We start from the raw sequence: 25,274 nt of genomic DNA on the forward strand, positions 1-25,274 counted from the left end.
GTCCCCCTGGTTTCTTCTGAAGTTGTGATTCAGATTACTTTTTGTATTTTAGAATTCCTCAAAATATGTGATTAGAAATTGGCACTCTTTTTTGTTTCCCTTTGTATTTCTGATTTATTATTTTTGAAAAGTTTCTCTTCAGTCATTCTGTGGCATTCTGGGTAGGAAGGAGGTAAACAGCTTTGCTCAATTTGCTGCATAGAATCTTTATAAACTGTAGGAGTCAGATTCATTGAGGGTAAATTGTGTTTTTTTCATAAGTGGTATAAGAGCACATGGTCAAGAATAGTGTAACATTAAGTTCTTTCCCTAAGCTTCTAAGATTGGTTTCTTAAGGAGTATCTCACAGGCATTAGTAACTTTTTATCAGTTACAAATATACTTAAAACTGTGATTACATAATACTTTTCAGAAGTTATTAATTCCTTATAGCATTATCATTTTAATGTGTTTTGATACTATGTTTTTATAGTGACATTAAAGCAACAGGTAATTTATCCCCATAGAGGACAGCACTCCCTTTTTCTTGCTGTCTGGTGAGAGTGGGGTGGCAGTTGACCGCAGCAAGAGTGGTGAGACCGCTTGCTCGTAGCACTTTTGTGGTCATGATAGGATGTACGGTTTCTTAAGGGAGAATGATTTTGTTGCAGCTTAACCTTAAGGATTGGGGTATGTAGACATAAGAGAGTTCAGTTCAGTCGCTCAGTCGTGTCCGACTCTTTGCGACCCCATGAATCACAGCATGCCAGGCCTCCCCGTCCATCACCATCTCCTGGAGCTCACTCAGACTCACGTCCATCGAGTCCGTGATGCCATCCAGCCATCTCATCCTCGGTTGTCCCCTTCTCCTCCTGCCCCCAATCCTTCCCAGCATCAGAGTCTTTTCCAATGAGTCAACTCTTCGCATGAGATGGCCAAAGTACTGGAGCTTCAGCTTTAGCATCATTCCTTCCAAAGAAATCCCAGAGCTGATCTCCTTCAGAATGGACTGGTTGGATCTCCTTGCAGTCCAAGGGACTCTCAAGAGTCTTCTCCAACACCACAGTTCGAAAGCATCAAGTCTTCGATGCTCAGCCTTCTTCACAGTCCCACTCTCACATCCATACATGACCACTGGAAAAACCATAGCCTTGACTAGACGGACCTTTGTTGGCAAAGTAATGTCTCTGCTTTTGAATATGCTATCTAGGTTGGTCATAACTTTTCTTCCAAGGAGTAAGCGTCTTTTAATTTCATGGCTGCAGTCACCATCTGCAGTGATTTTGGAGCCCCCCCAAAATAAAGTCTGACACTGTTTCCACTGTTTCCCCATCTATTTCCCATGAAGTAATGGGACTGGATGCCATGATCTTAGTTTTCTGAATGTTGAGCTTTAAGCCAACTTTTTCTCTTTCCTCTTTCCCTTTCATCAAGAGGCTTTTTAGTTCCTCTTCACTTTCTGCCATAACGGTGGTGTCATCTGCATATCTGAGGTTATTGATATTTCTCCCAGCAGTCTTGATTCCAGCTTGTGTTTCTTCCAGTCCAGCGTTTCTCATGATGTACTCTGCATATAAGTTAAATAAGCAGGATGACAATATAGAGCCTTGACGTACTCCTTTTCCTATTTGGAACCAGTTTGTTGTTCCATGTCCAGTTCTAACTGTTACTTCCTGAACTGCATTCAGATTTCTCAAGAGGCAGGTCAAGTGGTCTGGTATTTCCATGTCTTTCAGAATTTTCCACAGTTATTGTGATCCACACAGTCAAAGGCTTTGGCATAGTCTATAAAGCAGAAGTAGATGTTTTTCTGGAACTCTCTTGCTTTTTCCATGAACCAGCGGATGTTGGCAATTTGATCTCTGGTTCCTCTGCCTTATCTAAAACCAGCTTGAACACAGGGAGTTCACGGTTCACGTATTGCTGAAGCCTGGCTCGGTGAATTTTAAGCATTACTTTACAAGCATGTGAGATGAGTGCAATTGTGCGGTAGTTTGAGCATTCTTTGGCATTGCCTTTCTTTGGGACTGGAATGAAAACTGACCTTTTCCAGTCCTGTGGCCACTGCTGAGTTTTCCAAATTTGCTGGCATATTGAGTGCAGCACTTTCACAGCATCATCTTTCAGGATTTGAAAGAGCTCAACTTGAATTCCATCACCTCTAGTGTTATCTGAATGTATTTGGTTATTTGTATTATTGCTAAAAGGTATCAGAGGGGTAACTTTATATGACTGAATTTTATACAGTCATGATTTATAACAGGGGTCAGGTAGTAAATATTTTCAGCTTTGTTGGCTATTTGATCTTTATACTAACTATAATTCTGCTGTAGCTTGAAATGCATAAAAGTGAAAAGTGAAAGTGAAGTCACCCAGTGGCGTCCGACTCTTTGTGACCCCATGGACTGTAGCCTACTAGGCTCCTCCGTCTATGGGATTTTCCAGGCAAGAATACTGGAGTGGGTTGCCATTTCCTTCTCCAGGAGATCTTCCCAACCCAGGGATTGAACCCGGCTCTCCCACATTGTAGGCAGACACTTTACCCTCTAAGCCACCAGGGAAGTTGAAAAAGCATAAGACAATATGTAAATGAATGAGTGCGACAGTGTTACAATAATGGGCTTCCCTGGTGGCTCAGTGGGAAAGAATCTGCCTGCCAATGCAGGAGACCTGGGTTCCATCTCTGGGTCTGGAAGATTCCCCGGAGAAGGAAATGGCAACCCATTCCAGTATTTTTTGCCTGAAATTTCCGTGGACTGAGGTTCTTGGCAGGCTACAGTCTATGGAGTTGCAAAAGAGTAGAGCACAACTTAGCGACTTAAACAACAAATGTTCCAATACACTTTCGGTCACTAAAACTTGATTTTCATATAATTTTCACATGCTATGACACTTCATTCTTTTTTAGATTCCCTCTGCATTAAAAATACATAAAAAGTTTTCTTAAGTTTACGAGATATGTAAAACTAGATGGTGGGCTAAATTTTTTAGCCCCTAATTTAGTTTTTCCAGTAGTCATGTATGGTTGTGAGAACTGGACCATAAAGCTAAGCACTAAAGAATTGATGCTTTCAAATTGTGGTGCTGGAGAGGACTCTTGAGAGTCTCGTGGTCTCAAAGGAGATCCAACCAGTCCATCCTAAAGGAAATCAACCCTGAATATTCACTGGAAGGATGATGCTGAAGCTTGAAGCTCCAGTACTTTGGCCACCTGATATGAAGAGCCAACTCATTGGAAGAGACCCTGATGCTGGGAAAGATCGAAGGCAAGAGGAAGAAGGGGGTGGCAGAGGATGAGATGGTTGGATAGGATCACCAACTCAATGGACATGAATTCAAGTGAACCCCGGGAGATGGTGAAGGACAGAGGAGTGTGTGCTGCAGTCCATGGGGTTGCAGAGTGAGACACGAGTTAGTGATGAACAACAGCCACAATTTAGAAGACTATATAATAACACGGAAAATATTCCTTTTGGGGGAAAAAAGCAGGTTACGAAACAGTATCTGTAGTGTGATCTGTAGTGATGAATGTTAGAAAGCATTCATCAGCATACAGAGAACACTAGAAGAGTCACTGATGGTGGTTCCCTGTTGGTGATTAGATCATGGGTAAATTTAAGCTAGACTGTGTTCATTTGCATTTTCTTAGTTTTGTATCCGGAATATTTATTATGTTTTTAAAAATAAACATTCTTATATCGGAGAAGAGTTATTTAAAAACTGATAGAGAATCTACATTTTTAGCAAAATTGGGTTATTGTTAATTCGTTTGATACAATCTGTTTTGTTTGCCCTCTGCTTCATTTTTAGCCAACAAGTCCCAAATTTGGAAAAGCTGACTCCTACGAAAAACTGGAAAAGCTAGGGGAAGGATCTTACGCTACAGTGTACAAAGGGAAAAGCAAGTAAGTCCACTCATTTTTGAATATTTCCCTTGGAAAGTATGCCTGCTCTCTTAGTATAAAATAACAGTGTATTTAAATAATTTTCATATACAGTAGACTTTGCTCCCTCAGGTTTTCTGTTATTTGTTGTTGTCATTGTTTTAACAAATCATTAGAATTGGTTTTTCCTGTGAGCAAAGTTTTGCAGACTTGCCCAGTTCCTCTTTCCTATCCTACCCCTCCCCCATCTTTATTTTCTCTTTCTCTCCTTGGAGGTGGAACCCTCCAATGAGAATTCATTTCCAGGTGAATGATGTGATTAATTTCTTCTGGAGGTTTAGGGTTTGCTTAAGAATAAGAGGACTGATTTCACAGAGTCAGATGTATTGACCATTCTTGGCACCTTTTTAAACCGAGCTTTTACGCCCTCTTTCAGAAGTAATTAACAAACTACAAGCTGTTTCTTCCTGTCTCCTTTGACCTCATGCTGTAAGTATTCCCACAGAGAGAAGCAACTCTTCTTCTTCCCCTCATGCTATCCTGGCATCAGGACACAGAATTGGATTCTTTTTTAAAATTTTTTTTAAAAATGAGGTAATTTTAAATTTAATTTAATTTGATGATTTATTTTGGCCTTGGTAAGTGGCATGTGGGATTCCTGACCAGGAATTGAACTCGTGCCCGCTACAGTGGAAGCATAGAGCCCCAACCCCTGGACTGGCAGGGAATCCCACAAATTTGGGTTCTTCAGAAGCTTGCCTCTGTATCCTGATACGCCTCCTCCCTCTCCCTTTTTTATTAACAACACTGAGTCACTGTATCTGGTAACATGTAGCGTGTAAACTATACTTGTTTTTGTCTCTCTTTTAAGTCATTATGAAAGATAGGAAATTCCAGCTAAGCAATTAGTTAGCAGTAATTGAGTTAACTCACTAAGGTAAGTAATCAAAGAGCTGTGGAAGACAGTTCTGTGAAGGATCATTCTAAACTTGTAATTGGAAATTTTGACTGTTTGCCTATTGAGGTACTCTTTGGCTGGGAAAGTAGTCTTACACCATTGTTCATAGTTTTTAAGTTAAGAAGGTGAAGCAATATTCCTGATAAAGGAAGATATGTAAGTATGGAAATTCAGGAATGCTGTAGATCAAAAACTGAGTGTTAATTTTGCAAGCCTTATAAATTTTGAGTAAGAACAAAATATGGGGAATGAAATAACAAAATCTAGAGGGCTGTTGATGACTTCATTCTGTCACTTGAGCATAATGGAATATCATGATAATGGCTTCACTGGTTGAGTTAATTTCAACAGTGGTTGTGTCCCAAGTGTTTTTTTCCTAAGGAAAAATAGTATTCTACTGTATAAACATAACTTGCACCTTTGATGTTAAGAAGGTGAAGATAACTATACTGCATTAAGCAATTGTTTTGTGTAAAGTATGATATATTCATTGTCTCAGTTACTCCTCACAACACTCTGTAAGCTAGGCCCCATTATTATATTATACCATCTCTGCTGGACCAGGCATCTTGGTGCTTAGAGAAAGTTAGTCCCTTGTCCAAGTCCGTACAGGTTATTAGTGACAGAGCTTGTCTTGGCTCATGTCTATCTGGTTTGAGATCGTCTTTTCCTAACCATTGTCCTTCCACAGGATAAGGTCTTCTTGGAAAGACTTGGTCCTGCTTAAGTATTCCAGATGGTTCTCCCGGATGCTCTGACTTATTTTAACTGTGAATCAAACTGAAGCAAACATAGTATTTCATTATATGGAAATAAACCAATCACTGCAGTGCCTTCCCACCAAAGATATGCTCACCTGATTTCCAAGTGCAAGATTACAACTCAGATGCTTAAGATTTATGACAAAATCTTGAGACATAGTTGAAACGTTCTCTGTTTATTATGCCTGAATAAAACAAAGCCTACTTTTTAAGTACCTACAGCCTTTGAGAAGGATCCTTCTGGACAGTTAATACTTTGCACTCCAGCAGGTTTCAGTGTAACCTGTCAGCATTTCTCGAGCAGTTTAAAACTCTCTGGTAACATGTACTATTTAATTTCCTCCAGCTGGAGATGGCATCCACTGACCACTCACCTGCTTCAGGAGATGACAGGCTGCTTGGCTTATTTGCTTTACAGTGGCAAGGTCAGGCCAAAGAACAATAGTCACGTGCATCTAGCAACATTGGAGAGCTGAATTTGGTGTGTCTTCTGAAGCACTGCATAATTTAAAGAATCAACTGAATGTCGAGATCCTTGTCCTAACACTACTCACTCTCCCGTAGCTGTCTGCATCCCTACTTCCTTCTTTTTTTTTTTTTTTAATTGTTTATTTAATTTATCTATTTGACTGTGCTGGGTCTCAGTTGTGGCATATTGGATCTCGTTTCTTGAGCAAAGATCAAACCCAGGCCCCCTGCTTTGGGAGACTTAGCCACTGAATCACTAGCGAAGTCTTCTTGCTTCCATCTTTAAATATTATCTTTAGCATCATCCTGAAGAGCAGCTACCGTTATATTGCAATAAAGCTGCCTGTCATTTGTAGAGATACCACTGATACTTGAACGATGAGCATTTTACATATGTGTAAAATGTCAAGTTTGGATTTTGCCATAGAGCTCATTTTATTAGTTTGCTAGACTGCCAAAATAAATAGCCTAGCTTAAGCATGGCTCAAACAACAGAAATGTATCATCTCCTAGTTCTGGAGGCTGGAGCTAAGATCAGGGTATTGGCAGAGGTGACCTCTTTCTGAGGGCTGGTGCTGTAAGGCAGAGTGTGTTCCTTGATTGTCCCCTAGCTCGTGAGGTGTCCCGGCAGTCTTTGGCACTCCTGACTCGTTGCTGTACCACCCTGATGTCTGCCTTCATAGTCACATGGTGTTCTCTTTCGACATGTTTGTCTCCACATCCCAATTTCCCCTTTTTATAAGAACGCTAGTCATTTTGGATGAGGGCCCACTATAATGACCTCATTTTCGCTTGACTACTTCTGTAAAGATGCTATGTCCATATAAGGTCACTTTCTGAGGATTTAGGACTTAGAGCTTCAGCATATCTGTTTTGAAGGATACAGCTGAATCCGTAATACTCATTCATTTCAGACCTCACTAATTTAGGGTCAGTGTGCATGGTAATATTCTTCTTTACCATCTCCATTTATGGTATATGTAAGTCATCTTTTATTTCATGGTTCAAATAAAATAAGCAAAGAATATCCCCCCCCCCATCAAAAGATTTGTATAATTTTTGACTTTGATACTGTTGCTGTTAGCCATTGTTTAGAAACCTGAGAAGAAATAGAAAGATTTTTTATTACTCTTGAATTTGCTTGGGTTTCTTATTCCTATAACAGTACATAGTCTGGGGAGAAGTTGTCTGAGCTTCCTATACTATGTAGCTTTTTGGTAATGAACTTGCCTCTAAAAAGTGTGGCTGGTTAACTGCAACCATTTCAACATACAACACTCGCAAATAAGTTTTCTTATTAAAAAAAAAAAAGTTTTGAACCTCCCACAGTTCCATGTTTGAGTAGAGATTTGTTTTGTTTTGAAACCAGTGTTTTCCAGCTTCTTAATACTTTCTTTGTGCTTATGTGTGTTTATGTTTGGGATGGGAGGCAGTTTATCATCACTCTTGCTACTAATCTTTTTCCTGGTTTGATTTCCTGGTTTTGCTCTCTCTTCTAAATCCCTGTAACATTTAATATAGGATTTAAAAAAATCCTGCGGTGTATAATACTCTACATTTTAAAACTTGTGGCATTTAAAGAAATCTTTAGTTCAGCACCTTGAAGGCATCTGTTTTCCAAAAGACTTTTGCACATTCAGAGACTTGTTCACATTTTTTGAGTTTTTAAAACTAATGGTGAGTGTTCATGGTGTTGTTTTTATGCTCTTTCTATGCTGTAGGTGGATGGAAAGAAACTTAGATACAGATTCTGCCCTCAGGAATCAACAGTTTTGAAGGGAGATGGTCCATATACTATAAAGAACTCTGTATAAGTTAGAATGTTGTTATTGTTGCTTAGTCACTAAGTTGTGTCCGACTCCGTGACCCCGTGAACTGCAGCTTGCCAGACTTGCCTGTCTTTCACTATCTCCCAGAGTTTGTTCAGATTCATGTCTCTTGAGTCAGTGATGCCATCCAGCTATCTCAACCTCTGTCGCTCCCTTCTCCTCTTGCTCTCAATCTTTCGAAGGATTAGGGTCTTTTCAAATGAGTTGGCTCTTTGCATTAAGTGGCCACAGTATCTATCTATCTATTTACGTATAGATCCATAGTATTTTCTATATAAGCTAGAATGCAGTCAGAAAGGCCCAGGGGAAATGGTGTGAAATTTCAAAAAGAAAAATGTTGAGTAAAGTATTTGTTCTCGCCAGTGGTGACTGGTTGAATTCATAGCCTCATGTGCTCTTAAATCCAGCCTCCCTCATCGCTGTGTGTTATTTGTAGGACTCCTTGGGAGAGTTTTCGTGTGGGACTTGGTCCTCTAGCCACGTACAATGACATTCTCACTCTTTGTTACCAGACTCTTCACAAAGTCTGTTAAAGCCTGAGGCCATAAAGGAAAAGCAAGCTGCTTTATTGAATTATTGTGCAAAGTTTCATAAAAGCACGAGTGTTGTGTTTGACTGTTAACATGGGGTTGGCATAAGCAATAGAACATGAAAGGGTTGGTGGGTTGTTCATGGGTGAGCTCAGGCATGGCTGCCTGTTGTAGGTAGGAGCTGTGAGCGCCAGCCACTTCAGCTCCCAGACTTGGAGTGTGGTGGGCTTGTGTGTTCCTCACTGTGCTGGGATCTGCTTGGGGGGTGCACCCATGTTTCCGCCTCACCCCGGATGCTTGAGTTTTCCCAGTTTCCACCCCCTGCCGTGAGTGGTGGGAACCTTTACGCTTGCCTGGGGCAGATTCCAGACTCCTCTCTTTTCCTTCCTTCCTATTTTACCTAGAGAGGATGGAGACTGTAGCTGCTTGTTTTTAAATTAATGCATTTCTTCATTTGGCTGCCTCAGCTCTCTGTTGCGGTACTGTTTTAGCCGCGGCATGCAGCGGGAAGCCGGGCCCGCTGCGCTGGGAGCACGGAGTCTTAGCCCTCGAACCACCAGGGAAGTTCCGTTGCTGCTAGCTTTTGATGTTCTCATACTTCTCGTGTTATTTAGAGGAAGAGAAACTCTGTTCTCTCGTTCCGTCTCTGGAGTTAAGAGTATGGGACTTAGTCATCCCATGGATGCTCCTGATTTCTGGTCTTTTTTTTTCCTGGTTGTCTTCAGTTTCTATTGAGGTGAAGATACCAAAACCTTCCTCCTGCAGGAGCCCGCTCGACAGAGAAGCCTACCCACGCTGGTTTGTGCCAGCTCTGAATTGTTATCTCAGAGGTCAATAGGAAGGAACAATGGAGGAATTTGCTCATTTTTTGTAACACGAGACTTACATGATTGAAAATGCCAGTTTTCTTTTAGCATTTCTTTCTGCCAATTTGTGCCGAATAATTGAACTTGAAATCAATGACCTCATAAATTGAGAGACTACAGCCAAACCAAGGCTGAACCGTACTAAATACGTTTCAAAGAGCTCTTCAAAGGCCCAGGAGAAATAGGGGGAAGAAATGCTGTTAATTAAACTAAGCAGTAGCAAGAAGAAAGGCAGTGGCACTTAACCACCTTTTCAGAATATGTGAGATTAAAGAGGGGGTGGCTCTCACTGCTGGGCCCTGAAGGTCAGCTCCACTGAAACACTATCAGCAGAGTGTGAAGCAGTCGAAAAGTCAGAGATCCCCAGATGGAGAGCACTGGACTCCGGGTTCACTGAGGTTCTCGTCTTCAGTGTTGACACCTGGACTGTCTTACTGACTTTCAGCATCCTGAGAGGTTATCTATCCACAAACAGAAACTACGGAAGAGAGGCGAATGTGATCACATTTTATGGGCTCTGCTGCTCTCCGTTTCTCATTAGGTCCGCTCGGATTTCTTTTTGACTTTGGGTCCATAGGCTTATCGTCACAGCTCACTTCAAAGATCAAGCCTGTAAGCGCACTATTCGTCACATGGTATGAAAAACGGCAGCGTGCTATGATAATACAGTCCGTGTTAGTTTTGTAATTTAATGCACAAAGTACGGTATTATAGCGTACACTAAGAGACACTGGATTAAAAATGGAATGAATGGAGTTGGCACCATGTAATTTCCAAACGGGGGGCTCCTTGTGTACAGATGAACGTTGGAAAAGTAGAGTTTTTTATCCTTACCTAGTCCGAGGAGGATAACAGCCCACCCACCGACATCTACTAATTTTAGTTTTCAAAATCTTAAAGCCTTTTCAGATTGCAGACTCAGCCCAGACTTCCTTTGGAAGAAGAATGCAAGGCATTGCAAGCTGGTTCGCGGGCACAGCTGGTTTCCTTTAGTTTGCAGCAGATACACAAACAATACCTAATCTTTTTGACAAAAGTGACAATGAGGATATTGTTTAAGCAAGAAGCATGATTTCAAGCATTAGACTACACTGCACGGGGATAGCTTTCCTATTAAACAATATTTTAGTGATGGCCTCTGTAAGCCATTTTCATTATCAGGGTTCTTTGATTAGGAGACCCTCAAAATAACCAGTGATATTTCCTGTCTTTAGGGTTGTAGTCTAGCTGGTGAAAACGGAGGCATTCTTTGGAAATTAGGAATCCTTTGAAAGAGTTAGTGTAGAATATCCAATTATCATAATGTCAGGGCTTTTAGACTCTCTCTCGTAGTTCAGCTTAAGTGGTTTTTGAGGAGGGCTCGGAATGACATGATGATAAGATTGGTTTCAGTTTAAAGCAAAGCCACATTCCTGAGTTGCTTTATTATCATTGCCATCCTTTTAGTGTAAACCAGGATGCGTTTGCTGATGCCTGGAGACATTTCTGTTTTCATAACTCGGGGAGTGGTAGTGGTGTTATTGGCATCGAGAGGCCATGGGTGTTGTGAAACATGGTACAAATGAACAGGACAGTCTCACGCAACAAAGAATTGTTTGGCCCAAAGTATCAGTAGTGCCAAATCTGAGAAACCCTGGTCTCAACAAGGAATGTATAGAGGCTGCTGCTGCTGCTAAGTCGCTTCAGTTGCGACCCCATAGACGGCAGCCCACCAGGCTCCCTGTCCCTGGGATTCTAAAGGCAAGAACACTGGAGTGGGTTACCTTTTCCTTCTCCAATGCATGAGAGTGAAAAGTGAAAGTGAAGTCTCTCAGTCGTGTCCGACTCTTAGCGACCCCAAGGACTGTAGCCCTCCAGGCTCCTCCATCCATGGGATTTTCCAGGCAAGAGTACTGGAGTGGGGTGTCATTGCCTTCTCTGATGTATAGAGCCATTGCCCATTTGAAAGAGCTCTTTCCATTGGAGACATTTACTAAGCTGGTACCGAGGTTGGTGTTATGGGCCAAGCAGTGGATATGTTGTTGTTCAGTTGCTAAGTCGTGTCTGACTCTTGTGACCCTGCGGGCTGCAGCAGGCCAGGCTTCCCTGTCCTTCACTATCTCCCAGAGTTTGCTCACACTCATGTCCACTGAGTCAGTGATGCCATCCAACCATCTCATCCTGTCACCCCCTTCTCCTTAATGTTGGACCAAACTGAGTTTTGCTTTCCGTGGGGCCTGTCTAGTGGGGAAGGCAAAAATGACTCAAGTCAGCAGCCTGTGTGCTCATTGCTCAGTTGTGTCTGACTTTTTTGCAAGCCTATGGACTGTAGCCCACCAGGCTCCTCTCTCCATGGGGTTTCCTAGGCAAGAATACTGGAGAAGTGTTCTGCTACTTCCTTCTCCAGGGGATCTTCCTGACCCAGGGATTGAGCCCACAGCGGTTGCATTTCCTGTGTTGACAGGTGGATTCTTTACCACCGCGCCAGCTGGAAAGCCCCAAGTCAGCAGACAAATTACAGCAGATATAATTTAAAATCACATAAAGGAAAAGTGAGCTAGGAGAAATAATTAAGGTAGAGGGTAGTTATGTCAGGGACAGCGGTGAGCAGTGCGTCTGCCTTAGATGAATGGCCAGTGGAAGCCTTGCTGATGAGGGGACGTTTACACTTAAGTCTGAAGGAGGAGATATAACCAACCAAGTAAAGATCAGGGACAAGAGAGTTTCATGTCAGACCCTGAGAAGAGCTTGGTGTTTTCTACAGACTCAGAGAGCCCCAGGTGACTGGGAGTTCAGGGGAGGTTGGTATGATTTGAGCTTTGAAAAGTTGTCAAGGACTTGAGGATAGTCTTAGGAATGTTCTGCTTATATATGACTGCAAAATGAACTGTCTCAAAGCCTAGAGAGTTAAAACAGCAGCTGCCATTTATTTTGCTTATGAACCTGCTATTGCGAAGGGCTAGATGGGGAAGGGTTGTACCTGTTCCATATAGTGGCATTTTTCACAGCTGAACCGGGAAATGAGGGGTCTATTTATGATTCACTAAGTGGATATAAAATGGAATTACCTAAAATGCTCAATAAGAGGGGCCAGAAAAAGAAGAAGGAAAAGGAAAAAGCAATGAATAGAAAACAGTTACAAACAAGATAGATATTAGTGCACTTATATGAAAATCACTTTGAATGTAATTGGTCTAAATACTCCAGTTGAAAGACAGAGATTGTCAAACTCGATAAAAAACAAGATCAAACTAACTATATGTTCTTTATCAAAAACCCACCTTAGGTATGAAGACTCAGGTTAAAAATAAAGTGAGAGAGAAAAATATACCATGCTAACTGTAATTAAAAGAAAGCTGGAATTAGTGATATTCATTTCAGACTAAGCAGACACTTCTGATGATTCTAAAAGATCATCAGGGATAAAGAGGGCCATTCCGTAATGATAGAGAGGTCAGTTTTCTAAAAAAGACACAAAAGTTCTTAAAGTCTATGTATCTGACAATAAAGTGTCAAAATACATGAGGCAAAACTGATACAACTAAAGGGATTGATAGGCAAATTCCCTGTAGTAACTGGAGACTTCAGGACCCGTTTGTCTGTCAGTAACGCATAGATGAAGCAAGAAGGAATATTAGCAAGGAATAGATGCCCTGAACAACAACAGAATGTAGAAAGTGGAAGCAGCCTACATGGTAAGACCCATGCCCAGCACTGGAGGGGTCACTGTCAGCTTTATCCATTAACTGTTTAAAGAGACCAGATTCAAGGGAAGGAGATACAGACTGCACTTCTCAGTGAAGATTGTCAAAGACTCTTTGGGCCATGTTTTAATACCTCACAATACTGCCTGGATTTCATTTTAGTCTGGAATTCAATCTTTACTCTTACCTTTGCACAGAGTTCTTTCACTTGTCTTTTCATTTACTGCTTTTTGGATTACCCTCACTCATTTTAGATCATATTCCCAAGTGGGACAAAGATGTTTTGGTGTAAGGTGCTTTTTGGAAAGGAGGACCTTACGTCCTGGTTTGCTTGGGACAGTCCTGATCTATGCTTCCTATCTTTGTGTAATTATTTATAGTGCTCATTTTTGCTAACTCAGTGGTTTTTACTATTCACTGTCTCCATTTGGATGATAAAATATGTGATCACCCTTCTTACGTAGTGCTTTATTCCTCTAGAACTTGACAAAACATTTTGCCAAAAAAACAAAATTCCTTTAAAGTATTTTACTGTGGAATCCAGTTGAATATTTAGAAGCATCAATTGCAGTGAACCTTGGAGATTTTTTGAATTGTTTGTGATTATCATTGAACCTCTAATGAAGATTTGTCAATTGATTTAAAAAGTTTCATGGCTAATTAGTGAGTTTTAGGTATAGCACATGCTCTTGGACAGCAAGGTATGGAGGCTAGACTTCAGGAATTTTGTGAAACAGCAACCGATCAGTCTAAAACTCATATGACTTACCCAGATCCCTTACTACTCATGCCATAAAACATAGGCTCAGAGCCACTCAAGGCAAGAGAAATATTGGACATTTGAAACATGCATTAATGAGTAAGCTGGGGCTTGGGTGAAATCAGGAGCTTTTAGAGCCCAGAGCTAATAGTTTTTACTGTCAATGAGTTTTAGTCAAATGCTGACTGGCTGTTTAGCACTGATGTGTACAAAAAGAGTATATTAAACCATTACATGCATCACATCAGTTGAGTCCGACTCTGCGACCCTATGGCCCGCCAGGCTCCTCTATCCATGGGATTCTTCAGGCAAGAATCCGGAGTGGGTTGCAATGCCCTCCTCTAGGGGATCTTCTCAACCTAGGGATCGAAACTGACTCTCTTGAATTTCCTGCACTGGCAGACAGATTCTTTATTACTAGCACCACCTGAGGAGCCCTCACTATACCATTAGGAGCAATTATAATAATGGAGATATGTCATGTACTTGACAGTTTCAGACTACCAATTGTATAGAGTAATTGAAGCAAAATTGGATTGTAGGCCCTGTTGATTTGGGGTGACTTTTAAGGATTACAAGATCTGGTAGGTCAGGGGTTTGATCTGATTCTTTCCTTCCATATGCTTGAGTTGCCCCTGAATTTCAGCTTCAGGCTCTTGTTTTCTTTTGGGGTTGGTGTACCCTCTGGCATGTGGGATCTGAGTTTCCTGACCAGGGATCGAACCCATGCCTCTTGTGGTAGAAGCGTGGAGTCTTAACCCCTGGACCACCAGGGAATCCTCCAACTTCAGGTTCTTGTTTGTTGCTCCGTTATAATTAACCGGAGAGTGTTATCTACCTTTGTCAGTAAAATTTGGAAATGGAAAAGATAATACAAGCTCAGCGGCTTTTATGAAGAAAAATATTCTGAGCTCAACAAATCTCAGACAGGAAATTATTATAAACACCCCAAGCATGAGACATTTCTCATGCTTAATGGTTGATTCCTAGCAAATATGTGCTCCCTTCCTTCTAGGGTTCAAGGAGACAGAGCTATATATATTTCCCTGTAAAACAAATTCTTTGAAAATTTGAAACATAATTGTGTTTCTAGTTTGAAATGGTCTCCCTGGGATTTGCTGTGGTTTTAACTATCTCTGTTTTAGGGGATTTAAATGAATGATCCTACAGATCCACCAGCATTGACTGAGAGGAAGGAGGATTGTAAACACTAGGAACTTTGGTTACCAGTTGAAAGCCCTGTTATAACTCAACTGAGAATAAGATAGACGTCATTCCTAATTGGCCTGATGGGTGAGACAAGGGATATAATTTTGAAGCAGCTTGGTATGCAGCGCAGGTAGCAACAGACAAAAAAACCCCAGAGGAAAAGGAACCAAAGGCCTCTGTTCTATGTCTGATCAGACCTCCTAGGAGAAAGAAGAAGGAAATGGAGATACTGGGAAACCAAATCAATGTTGCAAACAAGGCCTACTGGGGGTCCCAGAGGAAGCTGAGTTCCTAATGGGAAGGCAGTGGACTCGGTTAAGCAGAGTGACGCGCCTCTGCCCACTCCCCCGATTCGTGTCCTGAGAGAGTCTCAGTGTCAAGCTCTGGAGAGTTGAGGGCATCTGGGACTGTGCCCAAAGGGAAGCCTAGAGGATGATTAAATTAAAACTGAGTCTGTCTCTTCTCCGGGTGAAATAGAAGGGATGAAAAAATAGAGTGTTAATAGAGTTGGACAAAGGAAGAACCAAAGACTGTGAAAGGGATTGCTAGGAGAGAGTAAGAAAACCAGCCAAGTGCCAAGGAAGGATGAGAGCTGCTGAAAAGTGTGGATGATGGTGTCAGATATTTGGCGAAGGCAAATCAGAAGAGTCCTGGAAAGAACCGGTGACATTTACAATGAGGAAGGTGTTTCTTGAGTGTGTGTAGGGGACTGATGAGGGCTGCAGACCTAATTGCTTTGGTTGAAGGGAGAAGGGGGAGAATGGAGGGTGAAATGCAAGCTCTTCTTTTTTTTTGGGGGGGGGGGTCATGCCACATGTGGTATCTTAGTTCCCTGACCAGGGATCGAACCTGTGCCTCCGATTGGGAGCTTGGTGTCCTAACTCACGGGATCACCAGGGAACTCTGCAGGCAGTTCTTTTGAGGGGCGAGGCAGGGGAGGAAAGGAGAATAAGAAGAAAGGGTGAAAGTGCTTTGTGACAACCTAGAGGGGTAGGATAGGGGTGGGGTGGGAGGGAGGTTCAAGAGGGAGGGGATATGTGTATACTTATTGCTGATTCATGTTATACAGCAGAAACCAACGCAACATTTTAAAGCAATTATCCTCCAGATAAAACTAAATTTTAAAAATAATAGCTATAACTGGGATATAAGAACGGGAATAAATATAGCTAACATGATTTCTGCTGATATTTTTAGACTTTATCTTCTACTCTATGTACTTTGAAAATCATTTATAAGATTTATAATTTATTATTCAAAAAATTTTAAACTAGTATAGAAAATACATGACAACTTAGGAATATAGCCATAGTAAGAGTGGCTATATATTATGTTTTATATGTAAAATGCTATGTGTGGTATTAATAAAAGCAATATTATTGTAAAAAAAATTCTTGAAAAATAAGAAAAAAAGTAGCAAAATTTCAAATGGCTAAAGAACATGGAAAACAGCCTAACAAAATGGACACAAATGGCCAATAAGAACATGGAAAAGAAAAAACAAGGAGAAAGGGCAAACGTGTTTTTGATGTTTTGGCTTTAAACTAAATGGGAAGGAGCTGAGTGTGTGTATAGATTATAATAAAAGAGCCAGTAAAAAGGGAGAGAGGAATTGATTAAAGAATCACTTACAATGTATTCTGGATGCAGAAATTTGAGGTACTCTCTTTTCTCTGTCACTTGAACTTCATTCGTATGTCACTGATGATTGGTCTTGCCCTTTCTTATTCTGATAGTACATAGGTCTGAAATCATTGTTTTCCTGAAATCATTGTTTTCCTTGCCGGCTTTGTCTCATTTTGGACTTAGACACATGAGAACATGAAAGTGTTAGTTGCTCAGTTATGGCCAGCTCTTTGCTAGCCCTTGGATTGTACCCACCAGGCTCCTATGTCCATGGAATTCTCCAGGCAAGAATATTGGAGTGGGTTGCCATTTCCTTCTCCAAGGGATGGGATTGAACCCAGGTCTCCTACATTGCAGGCAGATATTCTTTACCATCTGAGCCAGCAGGGAAGCCCATGAGAACATGATCCTTCTTAAATATCTCTTTGCCTTTTATTTGTGTCCTTTAAAAATTCAGATACATTATTGAACTTTCTGTGTGGCCCATTGGTTTCTCTTCTTGGCCAATGTTTCTTCACTGGTACTAGTTAGGATTTGAAAATAGCACTGATTTATGTGAATCTTCTATTTTTTGATGCTGCCTATCTCTTGGTAATTAGGGTCATGATATAAAGCTTATGTTTCTTGAACACTGGGTTAAGCCTGATTTTCTCATCTGTGAAAGTAGGGCTGATAATGAAATTGGTTTCACATGGTTTTGAAGAGTGTCTATGAATGAATACCTTTGGAGTGTCTGTAACTGTGTCTCACATGTTAAATGAATGTTGGCCATTACTTTTTTCTTTGTTTCTATTAACAATACTAGAAAAGCTTTGAAATGAGGTTACTTTCTTGTTTTACAGATGTAGAAACTGAGGTCCGTAAAGTTTGAGTAACTTGTCCACAATTGCATGGCTCAGTGACGGAGCTGGTCAGTCCAACTGCAGAGCCAAGTTCTTAATTTCTATCTCCTTTCATTTTGCAGGGTGTGTGAGGGGAGTATTTTGAAGTCTGTTTTCTTAAAATCTATGCTATGCTTCCTGGTGGTCCAGTGGATAAGATTATATGCTCCCAATGCAGGGGGTCCTAGTTCAGTCCCTGGTCAGGGAGCTAAGCTTGCACATGCCACAGCTAGGCGCTCACATGCTGCAGCTAAGACCTGGCGCAGCCAAATAAACGAATAAATAAAGAAAAATATTTTAAAACATCTGTGTTATCCATGATCACTCTATTCCTTGTTAATGATCAACGCTAGGGGTACTTAGCCATTTTTTCCCCATGATTCTTATATCTTTCCTCTGGGTCATTTTCATTTATCATTTGTATTCTCCACTATTCTGGGCAACTCTACAGTGACACCATAGTTATTTTTCCCTGTATTTCACCCAAGTGGTTTATGGCCTTCCAGATAGTAGGTGCCTGCATGAAACAGAACTCTCACTGTTCCCTTTTGTTTTCTATTGGATACGTTTATTTTGGACAAGGTTTCCATCTCATTGCTCCCTTTTCATTGTGAACCACAGACCAAGGTTTCATGGCACCAATTTCTCTTACCGCTTTTTAAAAATTCTTTTCATATGGCAGACATAACTCCCAATCTGCCAGCACCTTTACAGCCCTTTTATCCTTCTCATAAATAATGGAGCAACTAATATGGTAGTAAGAATTGTACCTTAACAAAATAAAATGCTTTCAAATAGGTTTTTGAGTAAATCAGAAACTCAGTACCCTTGAACCTGTACTCAAAGTGTATTCCCAGCACCAGCTATGAATGTAGTTTGGCATTCCAACCTAGAATTAAGAGGAGAAAACGATTCTCTATACCTATTACATCCTTTGAAAGTCTTGTCAAAGTTTCATGGGCCTTGTTCTTATATTTAGTCACTTCCTTTTGTGTGAGTATCTAAGCAGGTACCTTTTTTGAATATATTTGTTCACCAGTTTTCAGGTGACTTGATTAATTTCAAATCATTTTTAGAATGCTTGACATGACCTGAGCTAACTTGCGTTGACTCATCTGTTAAAACAGAAGCTTGCTTAATTAATAAGACCTGGAGAGAACAACTGTAGTTAGGGTTACTTTGCCTAATAAGTATGCTTATGTGGATGATGCTTCATCACAGACACAATTACTGAAGCTACGTGCATGCTCAGTCACTCAGCTGTGTTTGACTCTTTGTGAACTCCCTGGATTGTAGCCTGCCAGGCTCCTCTGTCCATGAAATTTTCCAGGCAAGAATAATGCAGTGATTTGCCTGGTGGCTCAGAAGGTAGAGAGTCTGCCTACAATGTGGGAGACCTGGGTTCGATCCCTGGGTTGGGAAGATCCCCTGGAGGAGGAAATGGCACCCCAATCCAGTGCTCTTGCCTGGAAAATCCCATGGACAGAGGAGCCTGGTAGGGTACAGTCCATGGGGTCGCAAAGAGTCGGACACAACTGAACCACTTCACTTCACTTCTCCAGGGGATCTTCCCAACCCAGGGATCAAACCTGCATCTCCTGCATTGATAGATGGATTCTTTAACGCTGAGCCACCTGGGAAGCTGTGCTGAAGCTGACATGGCCAGATTTCTATGTAGAGACAGTGTTAGTAGCTACTTAGTAATTAGCCTGTATAGTTTTATTTCCCTTTATATGTGTCAAAACTTTTCCCTTGTATTATATATATTCATATAGCATATTAGTATACAGATATTCATATCAGTTCAGTTCAGTCGCTCAGTCGTGTCCGACTCTTTGCGACTCCATGAATTGCAGCACATCAGGCCTCCCTGTCCATCAGCAACTCCCAGAGTTCACTCAGACTCAACGTCCACAAGTCCGTGATGCCATCCAGCCATCTCATCCTCGGTCGTCCCCTTCTCCTCCTGCCCCCAATCCCTCCCAGCATCAGAGTCTTTTCCAATGAGTCAACTCTTCGCATGAGGTGGCCAAAGTACTGGAGCTTCAGCTTCAGCATCATTCCATCCAAAGAAATCCCAGGGCTGATCTCCTTCAGAATGGACTGGTTGGATCTCCTTGCAGTCCAAGGGACTCTCAAGAGTCTTCTCCAACACCACAGTTCAAAAGCATCAATTCTTCGGTGCTCAGCCTTCTTCACTGTCCAGCTCTCACATCCATACATGACCGCAGGAAAAACCATAGCCTTGACTAGACGGACCTTAGTCGGCAAAGTAATGTCTCTGCTTTTCAATATGCTATCTATGTTGGTCATAACTTTTCTTCCAAGGAGTAAGCATCTTTTAATTTCATGGCTGCAGTCACCATCTGCAGTGATTTTGGAGCCCCCCAAAATAAAGTCTGACACTGTTTCCACTGTTTCCCCATCTATTTCCGATGAAGTGATGGGACCAGATGCCATGATCTTCGTTTTCTGAATGTTGAGCTTTGTGTATATATATGAAAAGAAAGTGCAAAGAGGTTGTAGTAGAGATTTTCTTTGAAAGTTGAAGAAAGTGGAGTTGACAGGTTGAAAGATAGGTGCAGGTTTATAGCTCTGGGTAGTAAAATTTCTTCACTGAAAACTTGTGTCTCAGCTTCTCATCTGATACTTTCTTATTGTATTGAAGAGTTGGAGTCATTCCATCTATCCAAAAACGAGTTAATCTTTCTGTTTTTTCAAGTCTCCTGTTTAATTGAGTCATACTTTCTCCTTCAGTTCAGTTCAGTTCAGTCACTCAGTTGTGTCCGATTCTTTGTGACCCCATGGACTGCAGCACACCAGGCTTCCCTGTCCACCACCAACTCCCGGAGCTTATTCAAATTCATGTCCATCAGGTTGGTGATGCCGTCCAACCATCTCATCTTCTGTCATCCCGTTCTCCTCCTGCCTTCAGTCTTTCCCAGCATCAGGATTTTTTCCAATGAGTCAGTTCTTCACATCAGGTGGCCAAAGTATTGAGTAAGGTATGAGCATAATATTTGAATGCTTGCTTGATTAATCCTGTCCTCTCAATAAAGTTAATAGCCTCAGATTATTAGTGGTTTGGATCTCTTTTTTGACGTGGACTGTTACTAAAGTCCTTGGGGAGTTTGTTGCCGTGTTGCTTCTGTTTCATGTTTTGGTTTTCTGGTCAGGAGACATGTTGGATCTTAGCCCTCTGACCAGGCATTGGGCCTGCACCCCCTGCATTGGAAAGTGAACTGTTAACCATTGGACCACCAAGGAAGTCCTCATGGTTGGGATGTTTAAGATCAGGGTTAAAAAGAAGAAAATAAGCAATGTTCAGTTCAGTGCAGTCGCTCAGTTGTGTCCGACTCTGCGACCCCATGGACTGCAGCACGCCAGGCCTCCCTGTCCATCACCAACTCTCGGAGTTTTCTCAAACTCATGTCCGTTGAGTCAAATGATGCCATCGAACCACTTCATCCTCTGTCATCCCCTTCTCCTCCTGCCTTCAACCTTTCCCAGCATCCGGGTATTTTCAAATGAGTCAGTTCTTTGCATCAGGTGGCCAAAGTATTGGAGTTTCACCTTTAGCATCAGTCCTTCCAATGAACACCCAGGACTGATCTCCTTTAGGATGGACTGTTTGGATCTCCTTGCAGTCCAAGGGACTCTCAAGAGTCTTCTCCAACACCACAGTTCAAAAGCATCAATTCTTCGGCACTCAGCTCTCTTTATAGTCCAACTCTCACATCCATATATGACTACTGAAAAAAACCATAGCTTTGACTAGATGGACCTTTGTTGGCAAAGTAATGTCTCACGTTTTAATATGCTGTCTAGATTGATCATAACTTTTCTTCCAAGGAGCAAGCGTCTTTTAATTTCGTGGCTGCAGTCACCATCTGCAGTGATTTTGGAGCCACCAAAAATAAAGTCAGCCAGTTTTTCCACTGTTTCCCCATCTGTTTGCCATGAAGTGATGGGACCGGATGCCATGATCTTAGTTTTCTGAATGTTGAGTTTTAAGCCAACTTTTTCACTCTCCTCTTTCACTTTCACCGGAAGGCACTTTAGTTCTTTGCTTTCTGCCATAAGGATTGTGTCATCTGCATATGTGAGGTTATTGATATTTCTCCCAGCAATCTTGATTTCAGCTTGTGCTTCATCCAGCCCAGCGTTTCTCATGATGTCCTCTGCATATAAGTTAAATAAGCAGGGTGACAATATACAGCCTTGACATACTCCTTTCCCAATTTGGAACCAGTCTGCTGTTCTGTGTCCAGCTCTAACTGTTGCTTCCTGACCTGCATGTACTTTTTCTTTAAATATTGGTGTATTTAAAAACAAAGAAACAAGGAAAGGTAATCCTGTGTGTTGTCTGTGTGCTGTGAACATAGGAGGTTAGTTTTCCAGTATCCATTTCCATTGTGATGTTGTGTATTCAGTCTTATGTTGTGCCGCCCTGGGTCCTCATTGCCGCACAGGCTTTCTCTACTTGCGGTGTGCAGAGGCTGCGCTTCCTGGCGGTGTGTAGGCGTCTTACTGTGCCGGCTTCTCTCGTGGCGGAGCCTGGGCTCTTGGCATGCAGCTGTCAGTACTGGTGGGGCATGCGGCTTGGTTGCTCTGCAGCGTGTGGGACCCTCCGGGATCAGGGATGAAACCTGCATCCCCTGCCTTGGCAGGTGGACTCTCAACCACAAGATAACCAGGGAAAGTCTTACTGTAATTTTAATATAGTGACTTTCCATTTTTCCTTAAACAAGAGTGTAAATATTATAAAAGAAGAGGATGGCAGACAACTACTACATGAATAGATATCTGTAGGTATTTGACAGAAACATTTAGGTATGTGTGTTTAATTACCCAAGTTGCAGATGTACTATTTTTTAAACTCATGGAAGGTAACATATTGCACCAGGTGAAGTCTCGTTTATTTTCTGGGCTAGGATTTGTAACTACGACGCTGTCATGGAAGAGTTCCTCAACTGGATGACTACTGATGATTTCCCATCTGCTTCAGTTGGAAGAGTCATGGCAGTTATATTCATCCCTCGTTTTAGATGAAAACCCAGCAAATATTTAGTTGCTTTTGAGTATATTGTTGTTCAGTCGCTTAGTCTGTCCAACTCTTTGGGACCCCATGGGCTGCAGCACACCAGGCTTCTCTGTCCTTTATTATCTCCTGGAGTTTGCTCAGATTCATGTCCATTGAGTCGATGATGCCATCCAACCATCTCCTCCTCTGCTGCCCCCTTCTCCTCCTGCCCTCAATCTTTCCCAGCATCAAGGTCTTTTTCAATGCATCAGCTCTTGTAGGAAACCCGAGTGTGGGAGTTTCTTACTTATAGAAAGTGTTCTATCAGGAGAGCTGATGTAATGTCCTGTCTATCGTGGTTTCCTAGTTTAGTCCTTGTCTGAGATAGTTGACTTTGTCCATTCATGTGTGCAGCATTATTGGAGCCAGACTCCATGAAAGCCATGAGACATGATTTCTCCTCAGAATGGCTAAATTGTTTCATCTCACTGAGTAGAAATTAGATTTCTTATTAGAAGTAGATTTGGTGGGCGAGCCTTAATGTTACTGAATGGTAATTGAAGATCTTGTCAGTTTCCCTTACTCTGTAGCACCAAACCTAGCAAAACAGATGCTGTGTGTAGAGAAAGGATGCTAATGTCCTGTTTGATGGTGATAAACACACGTTATTGCTTGGAAAGCCTTGAAAGTCGCATAATTGGATTTAACAGATTGTATTCAGCTTTCTTTCTCATCACAGTGCAGATTCGCTACCAAATATGTTATAGTTCTGTATAGATTTGTGGCTACAGTATTTGAACCCTAGAAATGTATTAATATTTGTTGTTGTTTAGCCGCTATGTCCAACTCTTCTGTGAGTCCATGGACTGTAACCCACCAGGCTCCTCTGTCCGTGGAATTTCCCAGGCAAGAATACTGGAGTGAAAAAAAAAAAAAGAATACTGGAGTGGGTTGTCATGCCCTCCTCGAGGGGAGCTTCTTTCCTGGAGATGTAAGAAACCAACTCACATCTCTTGTATTGGCAGGCGGATTCTTTACCACTAAGCCACCTGGGAAGCTATATTAATATTTAGTATGTTTTCATTTATATTGATAACTGTATTCATTTTATAGTCTGTTTTTAATCTCTGTTTATATCATGAAGATATATTTAGTAGACTTATAAGCTCTGTTAATTTACCTTTGTTGGTTGGGAATAAAAATGTGTATTGAACACAGGGAGCTCAGCCCACTGCTCTGTGATGACTTAGAGAGGTGGGATGGGGTGAGAGGTTGGGAAGGAGGCTCAAGGGGGAGGGGACATACATTTACTTACTGCTGATTCATGTTGTTTTATGGCAAAAATCTGTGCAACGTTGTTAAGCAATTATCCTCCAATTAAAAATTTTTTAATGTATATTTAACTTTAGAAGCCTATTTGCTTCTTTCAAAGCTCTACCCTGAAATATGTAGGCAGATAATGAAGATACTGCTGTCTAATAAGATCAGGTATCTGATTACTGGTTCAGTTTTGTAGGCAACTCGGCATCAGCTTTTCTTGCCTTATGTCCTACTGCTTCCCTAGTTTCTTCTCTCTGTGCTTTGAATGAGCCTCCCCGCCACCCCCCCAACCCCTGCCGGTACCCCTTTAGCATCTTTATGATGGATCCCTTTATGTAAGCGGCTTGCCTCCTCTTTTTCCATGTCCACATTCTATCCCATCTTCAAGTCCTATTCATGTTATGAGCATTCCCTGGCTTCTGACAAGATGCTCTCTTGGAATAAACTTCAATTATGTTACTGTAAGGGCTTCCCCGATAGCTCAGTGGTAAATCTGCCTGCAAGGCAGGAGACTCAGGAGACATTGGTTGGATCCCCGGGTCGGGAAGATCCCCTGGAGGGGGGCCTGGCAACCTACTCCTGTATTCTTGCCTGGAGAATCCCATGGACAGAGGAGCCTGGCGGTCAACAGTCCATATGATTGCAAAGAGTTGGACAGGACTAAAGCAGCTGAACACACACATGTTATTCTAGCTCTCTTTTGACTGGGCCTTGACTTTGCCACTCCTTCCCCAACCCTAGTCCCGTCCTTGCCGGGCCTGCCTGGCCCAGTTTTAGCAAGGATCCTGCTAAATCAGTTTAGAGAAAATCCCCCCACCCTTGGTATCTGATGGCTCTGCACTGTTTTTACCAGGAATTTTAATAGATCAGTTGAGCAAGGTTCCCTCTTCCCCTTGATGTCTCCTCTTAGTAATTTTCTGTCCATCTGCTCTTTGGCTATAAAAACCCACCTGTTGTTGCTGTATTCAAAGTTGAACCATATCTCTGTTTCCACTGTTGGAAGAGTCCTGATTAAAATCTTAACTTTTAAAGCAAATATCAGAATAGTTTTTTCCTTCTTTTTCATAATTCAGTTACTGCCTTGCTCGACAGCTCCTTTGCCTCATATGTATGTGACATATTCTTGTATGTGTATACCTTATTCTTCAGCACCTGTTATAGTACTATTAATAGATGCTTAATAAAGACTGACTTCCCTGGTGGCTCAGACGGTAAGCGTCTGTCTACAATGTGAGAGACCTGGGTTCGATCCCTGGCTTGGGAAGATTCCCTGGAGAAGGAAATGGCAACCCACTCTAGTACTTCTTGCCTTGAAAATCCCATGGACGGAGGAGCTTGGTGCAGGCTACTATCCATGGGGTCGCAAAGAGTCAGGCACGACTGAGCGACTTCACTTTCGACTTCGCTTAATAAAGATTAGCTATGTGGGGCTTCCCTGGTGGTTCAGTGGCTGAAACTCCATGTTCCCAGTGTACGGGGTCTGGTTTGATGCCTGGC

The 25,274-nt window shown here is 41.8% G+C and overlaps 1 protein-coding gene across 1 annotated transcript in view; it reads left to right on the forward strand.

Annotated features, from left to right (window-relative positions):
* CDK14 (cyclin dependent kinase 14) overlaps window positions 1-25,274 on the forward strand; it is a 666,485-nt gene that overhangs the window by 172,475 nt on the left and 468,736 nt on the right. The window contains exon 4 of the mRNA XM_068972760.1: window positions 3,790-3,884. Within this exon, the coding sequence (XP_068828861.1) occupies window positions 3,790-3,884 (95 nt within the window). The remainder of the gene's footprint in view (window positions 1-3,789; window positions 3,885-25,274) is intronic.

Source organism: Capricornis sumatraensis, chromosome 5, assembly GCF_032405125.1.
Source record: "Capricornis sumatraensis isolate serow.1 chromosome 5, serow.2, whole genome shotgun sequence".
Taxonomy (NCBI): Eukaryota; Metazoa; Chordata; class Mammalia; order Artiodactyla; family Bovidae; genus Capricornis; species Capricornis sumatraensis.